General features: G+C 36.8%; 1 protein-coding gene across 3 annotated transcripts in view; it reads left to right on the forward strand.

The window, feature by feature from the left end:
- neto1l (neuropilin (NRP) and tolloid (TLL)-like 1, like) overlaps positions 1-21,785 on the forward strand; it is a 123,336-nt gene that overhangs the window by 70,234 nt on the left and 31,317 nt on the right. For all 3 annotated transcript variants that reach the window (XM_038289070.1, XM_038289069.1, XM_038289067.1), the window contains exons 5-6: positions 18,279-18,320; positions 20,148-20,275. In XM_038289070.1, the coding sequence (XP_038144998.1) occupies positions 18,279-18,320; positions 20,148-20,275 (170 nt within the window). The remainder of the gene's footprint in view (positions 1-18,278; positions 18,321-20,147; positions 20,276-21,785) is intronic.

Raw genomic sequence — 21,785 nt, forward strand, 5'->3', positions numbered from 1 at the left:
GAAAGCAAATTTTTTATATCGTCTGAAGCAATGACAAAGTGATGCTGGGTTAGAGTCAAATAGGTGACTAATCTGAAATAGTGCATTTCTTTAGAAGAGATTTTTCCAACGACATATGCTTTACAATCACACAGTCTAGTATTTATTTTGTTAGTTTGATGTGAGATGTGAACTTTCAGAATATTAGAAACTTTAACCCCTGGTTGGATTCCACCCAGTCTTTTCTTCTCTAACTTTAAGTTAGCCCTTTAAATGAACCTCATCCACCCCTGTGGCTGGTGTGATTAATGGTGGCTATTCATTAACTTGATCAACCACTTAAACAGACATTATTAATCAGATGCTTATTCAAATGTCACAACCAGTAGAGGAAACAAGACTGCTGAGAAGCCAAATTTTCTTGTGTTGGCTGCATGTCACTATCTTGCTGTTTTCCTCATTTCTCTATAGATGTTTATTTCCTGGAACAATGTCCCACAAACATATTCATGAGCTTATTCATTAGTTATACACACATTAAGGGCAACAGTATTAAGTGATGAAACACATAGCAATGAAGTGCTCTATTTAACTTTGAATGGGATTTACTACACCTTAATAATCAAAATTTTGTTCCTGTCTGTTTTATGAAAAGTAATACAATTCTTATGGGATTGTAACCGTATTAGAAATTCATATCACCAGCTTTCTAGCATGCCATCTCATTTGTGGGTGCTTAGGGGATTTATGTGGAACAAACTATAATACACAGCTAAACTGGGTTGAGCTGTGTAATACACACATAAGATATTTGCTAACAGTTTGGTAATGTCTTGGTCAGGAATGTCCAAATTCCTGTCAGCTCATGTGCAGGTTCAGTTCAGTCCAGTTTTTTTTTTTTTTTTTCATAATTTTGACTACACATATTTGTTCCCTGTTTTCTTTAATCATTGTGACCTAAAAAGGTGTCATTTGTCAAGATAAAAAGGACTTTAGTTCTGTTTTCTTACTTTTGAGATTAGTATGTTTTGGTGTTTTGATATATATATTTGCTTAAGTATTTAAAATGTTGTTTAGTTGTTACTATTTATTAAGTCAGGCTTTTAATAGATGTGACAAAGTGGATGAGAACACCATTTGTCTCATTTTATACATTTGTTATTTTTCTTGTTTGCTTGATTTAACCATCTCTTAATTCTGCAGTTTGCATCATATACTATCCCGGCTTTGTTTATGTTTTGCATTTTTACAGATTATTTAGTATAACATCTTGATTTAAATCAGGTCATAACTCTTACAGGTTTTTGTTTGATTAGTTAACTTCTGTGTTGGTGAACTTACCTTACCTGTGTTTCAGGAGGAAGTGTGACCTCACTTCCTGCAATTATAACCTTCTGTGTAGAGCTGAGGTCACAGGAATGTACCAGAGGAAGAGGTGGAATGGAAAACTGTTTACATTTTGATGTAATGAAATTGAGACCTTGCCTAAGTTCATTTTAAGTGGATGTAATTGTATGGTAATAGTTTTAAAGATGTTACCCAAAGTTATTGAATGTAACATAAGCAAGTTAAAAGGTAAACTGGTTAGCCAAATCTGTATATGGAAGAGTCCATTGGAGGCCATCTTGTCTTTCGGACTTGAAGGTATAAGAGAGAATTGTGAGGTTCAGAAGAGAGGAGAACCAGGTCAGTGTAGCTGGGTGCACTCGACATTAATTATGGTTTATTTAAGTTTAGTTAATGTTCCGTTGAGCCATGTTAAACCTCTGAGTTATTATTTGGTACATTTCTTTTACCAATTTAATTTCTTTTATTTATTTATTTATTTTTTGCACTTGTTTGGGGGGTTGTGAAAAAACCACCTGCTACACTGGACATCTGCCTACTGCCTTCTTCAACCACTTTGGCCAGTCTATCTCACACTAGACCACTTAAAAATTCATAGTCATACACGTACCAGTCACCTTCCACCACTTTTCCTAAACCGAGCTGTGGAGGCAGCTACCAGACTTCTCTCTTCCAAGGTACCTACTCCAGCTCATTTGTCCTGGGGCATCCCCTAAGCCTCCTCCTGGTCAGATGTGCCTGGAGCACTCACTGTGGAGGAGAACAGTCTCTAATCCATGTCTCTCCCAGATGGCCTAGCTCCTCACACTATCTCTAAGGGAGTGCACAGCCACCCTACGGAGAAAGCTCCTTTCAGTGGGTTGTATCCATTATGTAATTTGTGTTATCGTGATTCAGATTTCATGACTATAGGTGCAAGAAAGAATGTAGACTGACCTGTAAATCCAGACCTTTGCCTTTCGTCTCAGCTTTTTCTTCTCCACAACAGACTAGTACAGTTTCTGCATAATTCCAGGAATCGCACAGAAACATCCATCGATCTCCAGCTGCATTCTCCTATAACTTGTGAAAAGAACCACAACATATTTTCATTCCTCCATTTGAGGCAGTACCACTCCTCCGACCTGAAGAGGGCAAGCCATCTTTTCCCAGTCGAGGCGCTGATCTTCTGACCACTCCAAAATCCTGTTCATCTTAATCATGAGATAAACCGCTATTTGTATTTGTAAGCACCTGTCTAAACCCAAAGATTCTTGAGCCTAAAGCCTTGTTTACACTCGACACTAGGGCTGCAACTAACGATTATTTTGAAAATCGATGAATCGGCCGATTATTTTTTCGATTAATCGATGAATCGGACACAAAATATTTTTTTTATATTAACCTCTTTATTCCAAAATAAACATTTTAGACAGAACAAACAAGCACACAAGTACAGGTTTCTCATTAACTGTACTGGTGCAATATGAAAAATAAATGTTTGTTTTAAAACTACGCAAACTTACATGAGAAATGTAGCTGTACATCCACAAAATATAGGGTACTTTGTTTCATAAAGCGCAAAAAGAGACAGGCATTTTTGTTTTTTAAAGCCCCTAAGGGGTTCAAACAATAGGCCCCCCCATTTCAACAAATGAGGTTTTTTTAGACTAGAAGAGTTCTGCCTTTTAAGACAGGAAAGTATAGCAGTTAAAGTTGCTACTTGAGAAAATACTGAACCATAGAGATAAAAATAGCCCTGTGATTCAAATTATAAACTGTATTTGGAATAAAAATGAGAGAACTAGGGGTGCTAAAAAACACATCCTCCAAAGACAGATATTTACATGGGAATGTGGCATATACTTAATTGACATATTACTGATCTTGCTGGATTTTATTCTGCTTTACTTCCATAAATTGCAGGATCTTCTTTACTTTATCTTTGCCAGAAGATTTAAACTTTAAAAGCCTTGCCCTCATAATTTGCAAATTAATTTATTTATAAAGAAAATATAAACGCTGCTTAAGCTAATTCAAATGAAATTAAAAGTAAAATAAGTAGCCAACCTTATCACTGTCTGTAACCTACTAACACGGTAAGGAAAGCATCAGATGAGCTACCTGAGAAACTAACTTACGTTTCCCCACTTTAAAATGAAACAAACATGGTTACTCATCCTGCTGATCAGCTATCTTCACTGCCATTGAAGGCTCCAACATGTTTTCTTTTCAGGTGCTGCGTCATAACAGTGGTGCTTCCGTGCCATGTTTATTTGTTTTTACAAAAGTCGCGTGTTACGACTTTTTTCACTTTACAAAGCGCAGGCTATTTTAATTATTGTGATCAATTTGCGCCGTCAATCCCGGGGCATGCGCGCTTCATTTGCAGTCTGGACGCTGAGGTTAAACTCCTCACTAAAATCCTGCGGCTCGGACTGCAGCGCTGAGAGGGATTCTTGTGGGAGAGGGAGAAAGGCGTTGGGATGGGGGAGGCGCCCCACGGCAGCAGCTGCCGCTGGAGGACAAGAGTAGGAACGATACATGCTTTCACGTAAGAGTCTCCAAAAGCCGCCAGTGACACCGTAAAAAGTCGCCAGATTTGTCGCTAGTCGCTTTTTAAAAAAAATAGTCGCTGGAGGGGTCTGAAAAGTCGCTGAGTTGGCAACACTGCAACTGCGGCGCTGACTCGCTCCGCCATATTTTTTTTTCTTCCCCGGGATGACGGCGGCGGCGGATGACGCATTAATCGCGCGACACAACTAATCGATGATTAAATTCATTGCCAACGCTTTTAAAAGTCGATTTTTATCGATTTTATCGATTCGTTGTTGCAGCCCTACTCGACACATTGAACTGCATGCAAGTGGGCTTGTTCTAACAGTGATCCATTCATGCCTTCCCTGCTGGGCCTTGCACCTCCGAATTTCTGTATGGCAACGTGGACCGCGCACTTTGCCCATTCAGAATAAATGAGATGTAGGCATTTCATATACAAATAAGTCATTACTCTGAGAACAAAAGTAAAGATTAACATAAAAGAACAACAACAAATAGAAAAACAAGAAAAAGAAAAATGGAGTTATATAGATATGATACATTAATTAGAGTTCAAAATTTTAAATTTTTATATCGTTTACAAAGGGGTCAAAGGTGGCTGGCATGTAACAGAAGTTGATAATAAATAATGCTTTTATAGAAAACACAGTTGTTATTTATGTATGTAAAGCATTTTTTTGTCTTACTAGCTTTCCGCTGATTATGTGGTATACTGCCCCTTGTGTTTTCTGTGAATACTGCACCTGCATTAGGTGCAAACACCTGCTTTGATTGTTTAGATGGATAGGGGTTATGCAGAGCAGAAGAATGAACAGAGCACCAGAGCTTCTTGTTATATTCTATATCTCTCTGTCTATATGTGTGTATATAAATGTCTGAGTGTGGAAATATTTTGCTACCTGGTGGAGACAATTGTCCAGGAATATACTACATTTTGGGAACTTATAGTTATATTCTTTTCTTAGGGTGGGGTGTTAGGTTTAGGACTAGAGTATGAATTGGGTTTAGAAATGAGTGAGAAATGCATGGATGTCACACTATCCCCACTAGGATAGTTCAATATATGGTGTATGTGGGTTTACCATTAAAAAAAAGCTTATTTCCAGCATATGTAATTGTCTGAACAATGAAAGCCATTGATCTGAAAGTTGGCCATTCAGTCCTATTGGGACCTCTTCTTAAAGCAATTTTCATACAATGGAAACGAAAATGCTTATTCATACCTTTCCAACTAATCAAACACATGCCTCTGCTGAGCTGAGTGGTCATCAATGTGCACATTTTCAAAATTTCATTTTTTCTCATAGATTTTTTTGCAAAAATTGTCTTTTGCTTTTAAAGAAAGCTCATTCAACACTATATAAAAACAACTAAAAGCCAAGTGAGTATTTTCTTGTTAAAGCTATGTACATTGTATGTATATGTATTTACACTTCAAGAAGAGTAAAAACAATTTTTACCTTTTGTCATGAATAAATATTGTTTATGCAAAGCTGTTTACACAACTTAGGAATCATGCACCTCATAGGGGGAAGTTAATGGCAAGGACAGCATAAAGCAAACAAGTCAATAATGTCAGCATGCTGTGATAAAACTCAGCAATGCTTTGGAAATATTATGTGCACACTGTGTGGTGGTATTACTGAAGTAACAGAGCCGGAGAATCCTGCTGTTTTTAATGAGTTATAATCATCACTCATTTGGAGAGTACACTTTTAGTTCATCTTTCATTTTATAAATTCAACTAATTGATTAGATCTATTAATCAAAGAAGACAGTGAGGGAATGGCTTGGAAGATGTCTGGCTTACATTTCACTGCTAGATTCTAAAAAGGGTTAAGGTTCACCGTGGAGGGGTTTATAGGCACAGAAGTCAGACCTTGTTGCTATATTAAGGACATCCTTTATTAAAAGTGTTTTCTCAGGCTTGTCTTATGCTGCTTGGCCTTGTGATCATTGTGAGGAACCTGTTAACTTAGCCAAATAATAAATGTCTTAGAAGGGCAGTACAGATGACCTTGAGGTCACTGTCTCATCAACTGTCTTCTTTGTCTACCTTGCTTGTCTCATTTCTCATAGATACAAATTATACAGTTGCCAGACAGAGTTAATGAGATTGTGTTGGATGTAAATGTGCGCCTTTATTAAAAGAAGGGTTTGCATTAACCAAATCTTTTCCATATTTAAATATTTTCATAATGTGAGGGAAAAATCTGAAAGCCATGTCATATATAGCCGTTTACATCCTGACCACTTTGTGGGGATTTTGCATAATATTTTGCCATTTAAAGCAGATTTCCTTCAAATGAAATGGGCCCTTGCTGCATCAGGAGCCCCTTCATTTTTCTGATCACTTCATTTTGCCAAAATTTCCTAGATTTATTTTTTTTTTGCCTTAGGTAGTGCTTCTAATTCCAGTTTCTAGTGTGCAGGATGACAGTCTGCTGAAAAGTTGAAGTCAAGGCTAAAGTGACTCCTTAAATGGCAGTTTTTTTAAGATGCCATTATTACCAATAATAATAAATGTTTTAACATATTTTTCTTTTTTTATTATCCACAAAACCTGAGGGAGAGCTGCACCTAAAGAGAAAGCAATGGACTGTGAGCTGTAACCTGTAACGTCATGTTCAGATCAAAACTCTCAGCCTGGACCATAGAACGGAATGCAGCAAAATAAATGATGTGATGTTGCAGAAATGCCTGACCTGTTTTAGGGTAACAGCCTACCCAGGGAGTGATGAGAAAGTCTGCATAAAAAAGCAAGAACCTGTTGATGCATGAAAGAGCTTAAAGATGTCTAAGAGCAGCTGTCTGTGAGGCTCAAGACAGAACAATTTTAATTGTCTACGCAGTGGAGAACAATAATGCATGCAAAAAGTGTAAAGTCCTGAAAACATCGAACACTACTTCATGTCCGGTCTGACAGAAAACGGTGTCGTAAGAGGTTGTGGCACTTAGCTCTCATTGACAGTGAATGGTATGAAAAAACCCAATACCATTTCAGGCAAGGGGGCTTGTACAGCTCTGACTGAGACTACTTGGACTACTATTATTGTCTATTGGTTCTATTTGTGCAGGCTGGTCATGAAGTGGGCTTTGGTTTATAGCTACGCTTGCTGTTTTTTTTGTTTTGTCTTTTTTTTATTTTATTAATCTGATCCAGTCAAATGTGGAACATTGTTTCCATTCGTTAGGCAAAGAGGCAGAAGTGAAAATAAATTTCACAGATCAGGATCCGTTACCCTATATGTAGTAGGAATCACCCCATACACTCTGCAGTCAATGTGACGTGGAAAAAAATTCAGATCTGAGATTTTTTTTTAAGCAATACGCAACCAGTGTGTCCCAGGCTTAAGACTCATATGACAGCAAAAGATTGCTTGCAAAGGCTTGACAAAGAAAAACACTAATGCCTGTATTGGGCTGCTTGAAGAGTGATGCCTGCAGATAAACAGTGATGCCTGCGGAAGGCTTCGACACAGATGGGGTCTTTCCTACAGGAGGTAGCAGAGGCATTAATTAAACATGATCGATAACCACATATGCAGAAGAAAGTATGGATAAATACTGGACACAGCGAAAAAGGCTATATTATAGGATTGAAACACCAGGCAAAAGTCAAGTATGTGGAAAAGGGGCAGCGGAACACAACCAGGGATTCTTAGCTCTTTTTTTTTAAAGCTTGGAGAAACGGAAAACTGCCTGCAGAGAATGAAATGATGGATGGATAATGCTGGTGGGCACTATTGCAGGCTTTTGAGGCAGGGGGCTGCCTGCAAAAGCTAAGGTGGGCTCAGTGCACTCGCTTGATGTATGACTCAGAAGCTAATTTATTGATGACATTATGCTAAAGTGACCAAAACAAATGATGTGCTGGATAATACAGAGCACAAAACACAGGGGGAGGTGCTATTTGGCTTAGTTGTATCATGTACCAATAAACTTAAATAGGAAGCATGATCCAAGACAGATCTTGCAGAGGTTTATGGATTTTTTGGTTTGTTTCTTTTTATGATACCTCAAGATGTAGCCATAAGAATTTTTATTTGATAGAATGATTGAGTCCAGACCTATATCCTTTACGAATCAGGTAAGAAAATAGTTCACTCGCAAAGTTATAATGTTACCAACGTCCCTTAGAGGCCACTGCTGTTGAGGAAGCATGAAATAGGGTTTTTCAGCGTTAAAAGCCACTAATCTCTAATTTTTCACTGGATTGCTGATTGCCTGTTGGTAGTAAGGGGTTGAAGTGAAGCCACCGGCCACCATATTGGTACTCCCTTGTTAGACCGGTCACAATGTGAACAATATGTGCACTACACCATCGAACAACAATGATGTTCTCATTTTCAGGGGGACTTAAGACTTTTAAAATAAAGATAAATTCATCACTTTGACACACACTTACTGTTTCATAGCATAAGTAGATTATTTTAACTTATAATAAAAAAATAGGCACATCCCTTTGCATATCATTATTAAGTCAATGAAGTCTCTAAATCATGTAATGTAACATATTATACATATCCATCCCAATAAAATTAATCTGTAAATGGAGCATAATTATATAGATGTGCCAAAAGTGCTAAACTGATGATGTACATGTAATATACTTGTATTTATTGTGGTGTTCACATTTTGCCGTTTTTGTTCTTGGTGTGTTCTTATAATGTCAAACCCTGGATTACAGCCAAAATCTGCTATGTTGCAGGGGCCATATAGTGAGGAGACTCAGACTTGTTCAGGTTGTTAAAGTAAAGGTTTAGTAAGAAAGGACAAGATGCAAAAAGGTGGTGCTTAGAGAAGCTAAAAGACAGATTTTTTTGTTTTGTTTTTTTGCACTTCTCTGCAAGAAAAATATTTGTTGATTAACCAGAAAACAGGGTTAGATGGACTTCGAAAGAGGGACAATCACTTTATACTCTCCTGCAGAGGGTATAAAAGGAAAAGTTCTACACCATCATTGAGCATTCAAAGGTCGCCAGGGTTACTGTTCAACTTCTCAGTGATTAAATATTTTAAAAGGTGTTGAGACCAACGGGTAGTTAGGAAGAAGAATTAATACAAAATGATCCAGAAGAGACACAAGAAGCCCTCTTAAGTATTTTCTTACTTTTTTATATATGTATAAAATAAAAATTATATGTTTTTACATGTGCATTGATGTTTCTCAATCCTTGTAGGGACTTTTCATTGACTTCCAATAACTTCTAATACTGCATGCACACCAAAGGCATTCTAAGCACCAAAAACACTTAAATGCCGAAATTTGGACACTAGGTCAGATGCTGGATCAAGTTGCTTTGACGCTTCGATGCTCTGGATGCTCTGCGCTTTGGTTGTTTATCTGTTCTGTGCTATAGCTTCAAGCAAGAGAGCAGCTTTGCTTTATTTAGTTTGATGAGTTGGAAAAATAGTTTTGATACATTTTTAAACAAGAAACTCCACCTTCATTTCATCAGGAACCTGCTAAAATGTGCAGGTTTTGTTCGGAGTGCCAGACCTCCAGCATACTGCCAGTCGGCAGCACTGTAAATCCCAGCTGAAACCTGTCTGCAGCTTGTGGGGGGGTTGCTTCTGTCGCTACTGAAAAGTGAATATAACGTTTTTAAGGTTTGTGGTAAGAACTGCAAGTACCAGAATATAGAATGGAATGTTTTTCATCTGCAGCTTTTCAAATTTTTAGTTAATTTGGGTGTTTAAAACTGTTTTGCCGTAGTTCAAAAATATGTTTATGCGCAGCAATAATGATCAGAGCTCACTCTCTTTTACTTGTACATAACAACCCATTCTTCAAGGTTTTTTTTAAAACCTTTGGAATTTAAATCCCTTTATATTTATCTATTTTTCATATGCAGACAGCTTTGCAGAAACGATGACAGCGTGTAGTGTGCATCTTCCCCCCCAAAAAACGCCTTGATCAGCTTTTCTGATTGGTTGACTCTTCAGCGTTCTGTGGCAAAAAATAAAAATGTTTGAATTCCAGTGTCAAACGCTCAGATGCTCTGACGCTCCGATGCCAGAATGGTTGGTCACCAGAACGCTCAGATGCGCCACTCAGGATGTTGAAACGTGGCGCTGGACTTTGCATGTAAATGTGACTCTTTGATGCAAAAAACGCATCCAGTCTGAATGCAGCACCTTTTCTACTGTCCAACCGAGACTCTTACCCTAAACCTAACATTATGGGTCCAAACCTAACTCTCACCTAAACTCAATCACACATTGGTGCTTAATCTAAATGCTTGCCTCTATTTATATGGCGTATAGGCCAGAAACCCCACTCTTACCATCAATGCTCATATTTCCTTTTTATAGAATGCATTTTTGCTTTTCATACAAATTATCTTTCTTCAGCAGGTGTGCAAGGCGAGCTATTTTGAACTTGTTTATTCATGGTAACTGAGCACACTCAGAATTTCTCAGACTCATGTCTAGACTGAAAAATTAGAGCATATACAGAGACATGAGTAGTCAGTGGCATTTAGGAAAGAGATCCGTGCTGTGCAATCAAAGTTCATTTTACACACAGAGCAAAGTCAGTGGCAGTCTTGTCACCCTTTGGTAAGGAACACATTTATCCTCAAGTGGTTTTGTTTTGTCCTGTCTCTAAAGACTCCATCCTCAAATGAAGGTTGTCAAATGATCCAATCAATTTGCTTTTGAGTTAATGCTCTTTAGAAATTGAAGATGTTTTTTTTTTTTAGAAAACAAAATCATTCCTACTGAAGTTATGATGACAAGAGAAATCAATTAGAGTAATATTAAGTTTCTGCCTGTTACAAAGTCTTCTAAAAATGTAAGATAAATGTTTTGGGTTATCAGATTGTGATGTTAAGGCGGAACAATACTACAGCAATGGTGATGTAGCATTGCAGTATTATTCAAATCTATGTAATATTTTTAGTATTAAGCAACATTCATTATCTTCCACTCTCTCATACGCAGCTATTATTGTGAAACAAATGAACCAGGATATAAGATATGCATAGTGTTATTGATAAACTTTAAAGGATTGATTTAAATAATAAAGTTTGTTTACATATGCTAATGCAAGAGAAGGCACATAAGCATTAAAAAATAGCATTGATTTGTATAACAGCTAATTGGGAATTCATTTTGAACTGAGAAGATATGTAAATTTCAATGATGAAAACTATTTTCATAGCTGTATGATGTGATATGCTATTTGAACACGAATTATCAATGGTGCAATGATACAGTAAAAACTTTTGTAAAATATTACATCAGAAAAAGTAAAAAAGCTCTGAAGGCTTTATTAAAGCATTTGTAGCTGGATCAGTTACATCCATGAAAATCACAGGGACGCTCAAAAACTAACTACCATCTTACTTGAATGTACATTCCTCAAGCATAGCTGCCATATTTAAAATAAAAACCCTTCACCCTCATATCTTGGAATCATAATAAAAAAAAAAGATTTCTGCTCCAGGAAAAAAATGACAATACAGCACAAAACAGGCTTAAAGGTATAGTGGAGGATGTTCTTTTTCCGGGTAGATCATCAAAATAAGTGGTCCCCCTAATTGTTAATCATTCTAGTGATATGCAAAAAGTAAAACTGAATACTTCCTTCTCCTTTGCCTATAAATTTATTCAATAATGTGCCGTTTACAGAAATATTTTTTGTCCTCCAAACAATTCATACATGACTTCACTTCATAAATGTGGTTAGACTTGGTCTCTAAATGCCAAACAGTGAACTTTTTTAGTGGTAAAGTAATTTATGATGTCTTTAAAGTCTAATTTCTTGGCAAGCTGATGTTCTATAGACTGCATTGCCAGACCATTGAACGTTTCCTGGGACAATCCTAGAGCCCAGGTAGTTTTTTTTATGATTTTCATTTTACTGAAGGCCTGCTCACCTCCAGCCAGTCACAGGTAGAGATAGGAAAATACATAGCAGGTTCTTCCATTTCCAATAACAATGTTTGTGTGCACAGTTTCTTTCAAGCCCTGGAAATCTTTCATAGCTTCCTTTTTTTTTATGTTAGATAGTTTCATCCCATCTATTGAATTTAGTGCACTAGTTGATCTTTTCTCTACTTCATAAGGGAACAGTAAGCTCATCAGGCAAAATATGGTCCTTTTTTGACCTGCTGTATATTAGCAAGTTCCTAACATTTTTTTTCCCTTCTATTGTGGGAGGTAGAATAGGTTAGGTATCTGGACCTCTGCCATCTTTCTACACTTTTGGTGCTAAGCTCAAGTATTTCTGTAAAAGAAAATGTGTTCTCTCCCTTACACTAGCAAGCGGGTGCTATACTGTACTTTAAAATCACAATGATAAAAGCATTGCTTCTTACTTGGGCATCATTTTTCTACAACTACTTTCCTGGACCTGTTCCTGAATTATCCTCAGTTTATTTTTAATATTTACTCAAAATCCCTCAAGCCTTTGGTATCATCCTCCCTTTTTCTCTTTTTTGTCTGTGGACACTGACATGTCCAAATGTTGAGATTTTAGAGATGTTATGACAACATTTGTACAAGATTAGCAGTTTATTCTAGTTCAGACATCTTCAAATTCCATGCACTGGGTCATTGCTGTGAGGGTTGAATGTAACATCTCCTCTTGCTGCAGTTGGGCTCCTTCCTACTTTTCTGCTCCTGCCTGCTTCTCTCCTTCAGGGAGCAAAGCATCCACAATTTGTTCATCTCTCCCTCAGGTAGTAGATAAATCTGAGTATAAGAGCCGGTGGCTTCGGAAGTATTTGAAATGTAGGGGGACACATTGGCTCGGGGGGGGGACGCTAAAGTGAGGTTTACCAGCCATATGCATCTTTTATTTCTGTCCCATGTGCCTCAAAGTGTCTTTATTGGGCTGTTGACCTTAACATGAGTTCATAGGAATCAGTACAAGTAGACAATAACTACTTCCAAAAAGTGTAATCTATTACTACTAAAAAGAAATGTCCACCACCCTATAGTCTTTTCACAGCGTTCATTGTGTGCCTATGTGTTTCAGTGAGTAAAAAACTCAAGGATTAAAATGGAAAGAATAGAGATGAGAAGTGATGGATCTGAGAGGAAATTAATAGAAGGCCTATTTTCTTCTGATTGTTGTCTAGTTTACTAGCTTGACTAAAAATATGAGTAATTATGATAACATTTTAATGATCAAATACAGAAAATTATTTTGTTTTTCACTAATTTTGTATCTAATTATCTAGAAAAGGCAACTTGAAGCTTGTTATTTAGATATTTAAAAATAGAATGCATACCCTACTTTAAATGTTAAAATTCCAAGTCTTCTTTAAATTAAGAGTGACTGACTGAGTCCCCTCCTTTTACAAAAGTGTAAAACCTAATTTCACTGTAGAACATCAACTAAAATTATGTTAATGACGTTTTAGCAGATTTATCAAGGAGTTCAGTTGTTTATCTGACTTGTAGCTGAAATGTTTTGAGACAGGCCAAACTTATTGCAGGTATTCACTGTACCTCCTTTGTCGTTTCATCCCCACCATCACTTATCAGTTACAGCTGATTGCATCTCTCTCCTGGCAGAAGTCTACTCCTGATTAACCCATAATATCACAGGATAGATTGTGACAAGTTCCTGCCCTGCTTTTTTCTTTTTTGGTGCACTGTCGGCTGTTCTAAACAGCAGGTTGCATGTACATGTCCATGACATTTTATTTGTCATTTAGCATCATCAAACATTACAGTCAAAAACTCACTATTCAATATCGTATTGATCAATCTATGGGTAATCATTGAGGTAGTTTCTTATTTGCTAAATGTTTTCTGTCACCCATGAAACACCATTTGTTTAATGTTATTTGCTTTCAGGCTTTATCAAAGCCTACATTTCTTAAAATTAAATTAGGAAACATGTTTTCTTTTTGTATGAATTTATAAAAAAAAAATACAGATGCCTACTGAGAAAAATATATACTATAATTTATCAGTTTCCTTAAAAGGCAGGGTATCAAAAAATGTGTAACTAAGGCATGCTCCAAGGGACATACATTCACTGTTCTGCCAATTAATTGTGTATCCAGTACACAATGTCATTGCATTTCTGGGCCATCGTTTATTATTCACCGTGAAACCGAATGAAGCTACACTGATTGCAGTTAAGATCTCAGCTAACTTGTTATTGACATTTACATGCTGCTATTTTAAAGGGCAACTTGACTGCATTAACCCACCAGCCCTGAACTTTCCTCATAGACTCTTTGAATGGATTCTAAGGCACCTTTTTCCCTTTTTTATTAGCTATTTGTTCACATTGTGTTTGTTTTCAGTTGTGTTTAGTGTTTGCATAGTTAGATACAATACTTGAATAGGGATTGTTAGCTAATAAAGGTTCTGATATTTTAATCTGTGGTCTTTTGTGGTTATTTATCCAGTGAACAATTTATTACTGGGAGCCAGTTACACCCTCCTTTGGTTAACATTTGAAGAAACAGACATTTTCTTTGGTTGGAGATTAATAACTCTGCTGATAGCCAAAGTCTACATTACTAAATTGGTGAAAGGGAACTAGATTTTAACAGCCGGTCCAGAAGTACCACCTTGGGTAAAAGACTAAGCTTGGTGACTAAGCGGGTTACAATTATAATCATTTAACTGGTCATAAATTGGTATTACCCTTGATTTGAATGACAAATTAATTGACTAAACTTTCAGTTTGAGTTATTTAATATATTCATAATATGCTGGTAAAATTAAACAAGACTGACAAGTCAAGAATATATGGAACTTGTGACCCAGTTCAAAATGTTTTTGCCAGATTTTAAACAAATGGTCAAATATCTGATTAGGCTAAATGTTGAAGTTATATTTCAAAACAAGGATATTTTGTAAAATTTAAGGATTTAGAGGCAACCTATAGTTAAGCTGCCAACTGTTTTTCAACTTCTATGAAACATTTTGATTTTTTTTTTCCAGGAGCTAAATCACCTCACTGTTTAAATTAATTTTTTATTTAATTCTAAGTTGACTCACTTAAAAAGAGGCATAGAATAGACAACTCATACTTTTGATGTAATAAGTGTTTTTGAATCCTGACCAAAGGAAGGCATCTTCACTTCTCTTAGTAGAAATGGCTGATCATCAAAGGTGGGGTTTTATACACAATCCAAAGGCATCTTGTGAGAGTGAGGTTATGCAGGCTATCGAGCCATACCTGCTAAAATTGCCAGACTCACCTCCATGCTTAGCCTGTGCTCTCCAAGTGTACAAGTGAACATCCTTATGCTTGAGCATGGTCATACTTATGGACAATCCATGAGATGACGATGAAACACTAGTCTGGTTCAGAACCAGGGGTTCATTCTTCCAAATCAAGCAAGCCCCTGAACAAGCCACCACACCCACCCTCAGGTGGGTGGTGGCTGCCATTTGGCCTATAGGCCAAAATGACAGTCAGAGACCTCCCCACTGAGCTGTTGATGACCTCAGCTGATGAGACATCTGAGCTGTGGGGAGACAGACAGAGCCAATCCAGTCCTAAGCTCACTCAATGAGCCGGGTTCCAGAGAATGGCACCAGGTTGATGTTTGACTTTTTGGTCATATCTCCTGACCACTGGCTGCCTGTCTTAGACACTTGGGTGATGAAGCTGTCCACCAACACCAACTGGTGCTAAGCTGGATTTGCTGGAGGTGGAGGAATTAGGACAGACTCGGCAGACCCATTTGAGCAGTGAGTGTCTCCTCAGAACGATTGGTGGAGCCCTTGGTCAAGGATATAATGAACTCCCACCTCCAGGAGAGCTGCTATAAGATTCGGAGGTAGGCTGGGGACATAGAGTCGGAGCGGACCATGTTCTCTCCATCTATTGTTGATGCGGCTGTTCATAGCTGTGGCCAGAAGGCCTTCAGTGCCTGTCACAGTGGCAACCTCTAAACACAGTGGTGAATACTGGCAGTAAGGCCTGCTGTAAAGCTGAGGAAGGAATCATATCAAGCCTGGTTGGCTTGTGGACTTGACTGAAACAGCAAGCAGGTATTGTGAAGCCCAGCTTATCACAGCGCTGCACGTCCCCGTCCTAGAGCTGCTTCCTTCTCCTGTCAGACGCGATGTTTCTGCAACTCTACTGGGTAGATAGGGATCATCTTGTCCTTTTAGTGAACAGAAAACTTTTGATGTGCTAGTTCTAGAATCAAAAAAGACTGAGGAGCAACATTTGTTTGAAGGAGATAAAACAGACTCTTTTATTTCTTTCCGACAAATGTTGGTAAGCTGTGTACAACTGTGAGCATGCTTTACTTCTTGAGTAAGCCAAGGTCCTTTAGTGTCTGCAGCAAGATACTGCATAACTTTTATACGTTTGTTGTGGAACAAGCAGTGATGGGCAGTAGCGCCGCTACATGTAGCGAAGCTATTAGTTTAACTACATTTTCCAGTAGCTTGACCGTAGCGTCGCTGCTTTATTTATCAAGTAACTTTCCTGTAGCAACGTTATTGTTTTGATCAAGTAGCGACGTAGCGTCCACAAACGCTACAAAATCCAGGGCAAAACTAAGAAATGAAACCAGGTTTTCTATTTTGAAACAACAATCAGCCACAAAACTACTGTAAATAGCAGTTTCAGCTGACGCTCTTATAAGTGGCTTAGTAGCACAGGCACACTCAGTAGGGTTAAACAAGCGCACCCTTTCCGAGGCTGTCGTTCTATTGGCTGGAAAGGTTGCTAGGCAACGATCCAACTGCAGTCTGAGAGGGCAAAACAAATCCGCAAGCAGAGCCTACGGGTTTGCGAGCGTAACAGAGCGCGGTTTGTGCGCGAAGAGAAGGAGGCAAGCGAGAGGAGAAAATATCTGTGCAAGAAGGATTAAATCTGAGAGAAGAAACAAAGAGAGAAGAGAAAATATTTGAGAGAGAGCGCATGTTTTGAGTGTGAGCATTATAAGTTTTGAGAGCAAGAAGATGAAATTCTTTTCTCAAATTGAAATGATGTGCTCTTGCATTATGGCAGGATAATTCTCCCATTTGTGCCACTAAGATACTCTAATTAGAGAGCAGTAGTGTTTTCATGGCCTAGTTTACCTGACAGGATGTTTACATAAATCTGTTTTTAGGCTGTGCACAGATAAGATCGTTTATGGAGGAACAGCTCTACCGTATATAAAATAAATACATAAATAAATAAATGCTCAATAAATAAATAAATAAGCATTCAATTAATTGCCTCCAAAAATACAATGAATACATATGTAGGTAGAAATTAAATTAAATGGTGAGACATATATATATGTATCTCTTAAATAGCTTCTTTATTTTTTCACCTTCTTTTGTAAACAGTTTTGTTTGTTACTTGAATCAACTGTTTAATTGAGGTCTTTTGTAGGGTTTTGTTTTCCCTAGAGATGTCCATTGAATGCAAACTCATAGCCATGTCTCAGTGTGTAGAACACTACACAGTACCTTTAATTTGGTTCTAATAACAGCAGATTGTTTACTAGTTTGTCTACTAGTAATTACTTCAGTTTTTATTTTAATATGCTTATCATAAAGCAATGTTTACACTGTGTTATGTCATTGGCTGATCTTTAATAAATATTTTAACCAGTGTATCAGACTCATTTTGAATTGATATTAGGTTGGTACAACGTTAAGTAGCTTCTGATGTAGTTAAGCTACTTTTAACACATTAGTGTAACTTAGCTTGCTATAATTCTTTAGGTGGTAGCTTTTGTGTAGTGAAGCTTAATTTATTGTTAGCTTAGCTCACTACACTGGACAAGTAGCTTGCCCAACACTGGGAACAAGGGATATCTTCTGTCATCATCTGTTGGGGTAGCAGCATCAGAGAAAAGAGCCTTAAGATCAACAAGTTTATAAAGAAGGCTAACTCTAGTTTGTGAACTCTAGAACTGAGCAACCTGGTAGTGAGACTATAGACAAAATGGTCTTTTGTCTTCAAAGCCGTACTGCAAGACTGACTGCTACAGGGGACTTACTGCCTAAATCTATTAACATTGACAATAACTTGTTAAACAAAAGCCATATGTTACAACAACTATTTAAATTGCCTTCTAGATTAATAAATTGTTTTGTTTTTTATTAAATTGGTATTAATTAATTTTTTGTGTTTTTATGGTTTTCGCATTACAATTTAATCAAAATGTACAGTTTTTTTCCTTTGGCACATTTGCTCATTGAGGAATATTAAAAGTATTTTTTTAGATTAATTAATAATTTAAATGTATGAATTAATTGGTTACTTAGATAATCAATAGTTACATAACTAATACTTCACCAATTTATTAAAAAAACATAGAAAAAAATGATTTCCATTAAACTTTTTATGTCAAGGTTTATTTAAACTTGTCTCCAAATGCACTAAGCCTTTTGTTTATGTATTATCTGTAAAGTTTCCTGTTTCATGCATTGAAATAATTGTCCTCTCCTTTTCTGCTCTTCTTCCATCTCGTTAGATCCAGACTTTGCTGACTTGGGAGTGCCTCCACCTCTGCCCTGTAGGTATACTCCTCAAGCTGTGCTTCATATTATTTTAGTTTTGTTTTCTGATTTTTTATTTTTTTGTCTTTTTTGCTTACTTCTGATTGCATTTTCTTCTCCTAAGCCCTCTGTTATTTCTTGCTAAGGCATTTTATGCTTCTTTGTACATACTGGGTAACATTTATCTAATATTTGTATATGCAACTGTCATCATTGTTACTTACTATAAATGGGTAAATATAGCGGCTATTTCCATTTAGGCTTCATTCTCATAAGGATGTAATGGTATATGGTATATTGAGTTTCAATGGAAAATTCCTAATAACTTATTTCTTAGAATTTCTTAGGTTTTAATAAAATTTTACTGTCATATTATATCTATCCATCCTCCCCAGCTTCCATAAGGGTCAAAGTGGTGCCGGTGCCTATCTCTGGCTCTCAATGGGAAAAAAGGCAGGGTACAATCAGGACAGTAGCCAGTCTGTCGGAGGGCAACATAGAGACAAACATAATAGAGACAAAATAACATAAAACCCTGTATAGACGCCTATAGAGACGCCAATCAATAGTCCTGATTTGGACTATGGGAGGAAGCCAGAGTACCCACACATGCATGGGAGAAACATGCAAACCCCATGCAGAAAGACCTTGGAGTGGGAATCAAACCCAGAACCTTACTGCTGCAAGACAACAGTGCTACAAACTGCAGCACCATGCAGTCCTTTTAGGTTCCATTAATGTTAATGCGGGAGAAGTTTGAAAAATGATTATGCCATATAGGGAAGGATTACAGGTCAATTTCCAGGCAATTATTGTTGAGGACTAAAACTGACAAAATAATTAAATATTTTCTTTTTCCCTTTCTTAATACATAAACTTTTCATAAGGAAATTTATATATTTTCATTTTCCTTATACAAGCCTTTTTTGTTTTTACATTTCCTCATCTCATTTTCCTTACCCCTATGCATTTCTACCTCGTATTTTACCTTTAGCGTATGCATTTCTGCCTCCTCTTTTTTAAGTACACCTTGAAAAAAAGAGATTAGGAACTGTCAAAAGAACAGTCTAATATAAAGAAAAGCAATAATAAAAAACATTTCTTGAAGTATTCATATATTTTAAATATTTTTATTTTTTGATGAAAATGCATGTATTAAGAAACTAAATAACTAATTAAATACAGCTTGTATTTATATCATTAACTATTCCATAAATTATGGACTAATCATAGAAACTAGAGTTATATTTGTGTTCATGTTGACATAACAGCTCACTGTGCTGTTGTAATTTTGTATTAACTTGCTGATGTTGCCAGACCAAAAGGTTTGAAAGTGTATTTTTGTGGAACTTGTGTAAATTGTATATTAAACCAGATTTACCCAACTGAAAGAGCAAGTGAATGCATTTATTTATTCTAAATTATACAAGAAAAATAACAGTTAGGGCAGATGGTGAAAGATGCACATTTGGTCTTCAGCCATAAAACCTGGGCACCTCATTGTCATTGATTTAACCATGAACTCCTGTTTATTCAGTGCACTCTAGTTTCACATGTATGGTTATCTGTGTAACAGCTGAAGTGTGGTGGAAGTGGATCCATCTTACTCTTTACTGAAATTCTGTGGTGAGACCAGAAGTCAGCTTTAAAAAATTCTTCCCAGACTCAATTGACTAAATTTTCACAAGTAAAAGTGGGTCAAAATTTCTTCACAATGATTATAAAATAATCAAACAAAAAATAACAATTTAAAGGTTTTGTTGATTATGAGCTTTGCCTACAGTAGCTTTTTCAATTATTTTTTTTAATTTTATTCCTTGTTTATACATATACCTGTGTTTCAGCCTGTCAGTATGATATGGTAGGTCCAGAGGGCATCGTTGAGTCACATCAGATCACCAGAGATGGGAAAGCTGGTGCCACTGAGGCTGTCGACTGTAAATGGTACATCCGTGCTCCACCCCGTTCCAAGGTCAGTGAGATCAATTCTTCCCTATCTTGTGCGTGATGTTTTAAGTAAGTTCAACTAATTCACTCTTTATAGAGACATCTCAGACGCATCTTGCATAGCTTCTTTTGCATAGATTTGTGCTGCTCTGGGGTAAATAAAAAAATCCACAGCTAGGGTCAGAGCGATAGTCAGGATAGAAGGGTTTATTTAAGGCCAGGACGGTTTTTTTTTTTGAAGCAAAGGAGTGTGGCCATGAGGGAAAAAGTGTTGAAAGGATGTGGAATGTAAAAAGAAACTGAAGGAGATGATGACTTGGTAGACCAGATAGAGAGACTCACAAATTTTCTGAAGAAATAATCTGTGAAGCCGTTTGACCCTTGAGCTGAGGCTTCCCATATTTGTTTTCTATGCCAGGGTTCAGGACGCAGCTCTGCATGCAAAAAAAATACAGGTATTCATCTACACTTGTAAACATGCACAACATCACTCCAGCTGCTAATACACTGAGTGTAGACTTACTTTCTGATTTTCAGGAGGAACCTGTGCTGAATTAATGATGATTAAACGTCTCCTGAGTCTGTAGCATCAAACCGGAAAATGACACATTTTAGAAAAGCTGTGTCCTGGTTACACTGATCAGCCATAACGTTATAACCCCTAAGCTCAAAACTGCTCTTGAACATTGCAGAACACTGTCTTTGTCTGTGTCCCTACTGACTAGCTCTTCATTGTAAAAAATGTTTTTTTTTATTCTTAATAACATATTTTTTGTTGAACTCTATTGATCTCACATTGGAGAAATTTAACTGTGCATTTAACCCATCCCCTTGGGGAGCAGTGGGCTGCCATCATGGGGTCTTTGCTCAGAGAGCGAGAGTGGCAGTCTGTGGTAGTGGGGCTCAAACTCAGAACCTCGGGATTCCAAGCTCTATGCCCTTACCACTAGGTCGCCACTCCCCATTCATTTTCTTTTTCTTGCTTTTTAGATCACATTTGAATTGTGTTGCGTTTCTGGACATTAGCATTTTATTCTTGTAGTTTCTTTATTAATTTTGTCTTCAGTTGTTTTAGGCAGAATACCTAAAAATGTAACAAGTTTTACTTATTTGTTATTTCTCACAAAACGCAACTAAGTTAGTAACTCAGATACAGAAATATCAAAGTCAGCAAAGTAATTATAAAGTTACTTTTAATTATGTACTATTATTTACATAATAGTAATATTTATTAGATAAATAAATAAATAAATATCAAATCTATTAACAAAAAGTATAAAAATTCTGAAAACATTGTTATCTACATCATTTTGGTGTGTGAGGTCTATCAAGTGTGTCAAGACATTTGCAGCAGTATGATTATGTAAATGTGATTCTTTTGTTTAATGTTTATAATAAAATAATTCCATTCCATTCTATTCTATTCAGTTTATTAATATAGTGTCAATTCATAACAAATCATCTCAAGCACTTTACAGAAAAAATTCAACCGGATCCTACCGTCAGATTTGTTCAAAGTTTTGTATCTTAGGTAA

This window comes from Cyprinodon tularosa, unplaced genomic scaffold, assembly GCF_016077235.1.
Source record: "Cyprinodon tularosa strain WSP-4 unplaced genomic scaffold, ASM1607723v1 ctg262, whole genome shotgun sequence".
Lineage (NCBI taxonomy): Eukaryota > Metazoa > Chordata > Actinopteri > Cyprinodontiformes > Cyprinodontidae > Cyprinodon > Cyprinodon tularosa.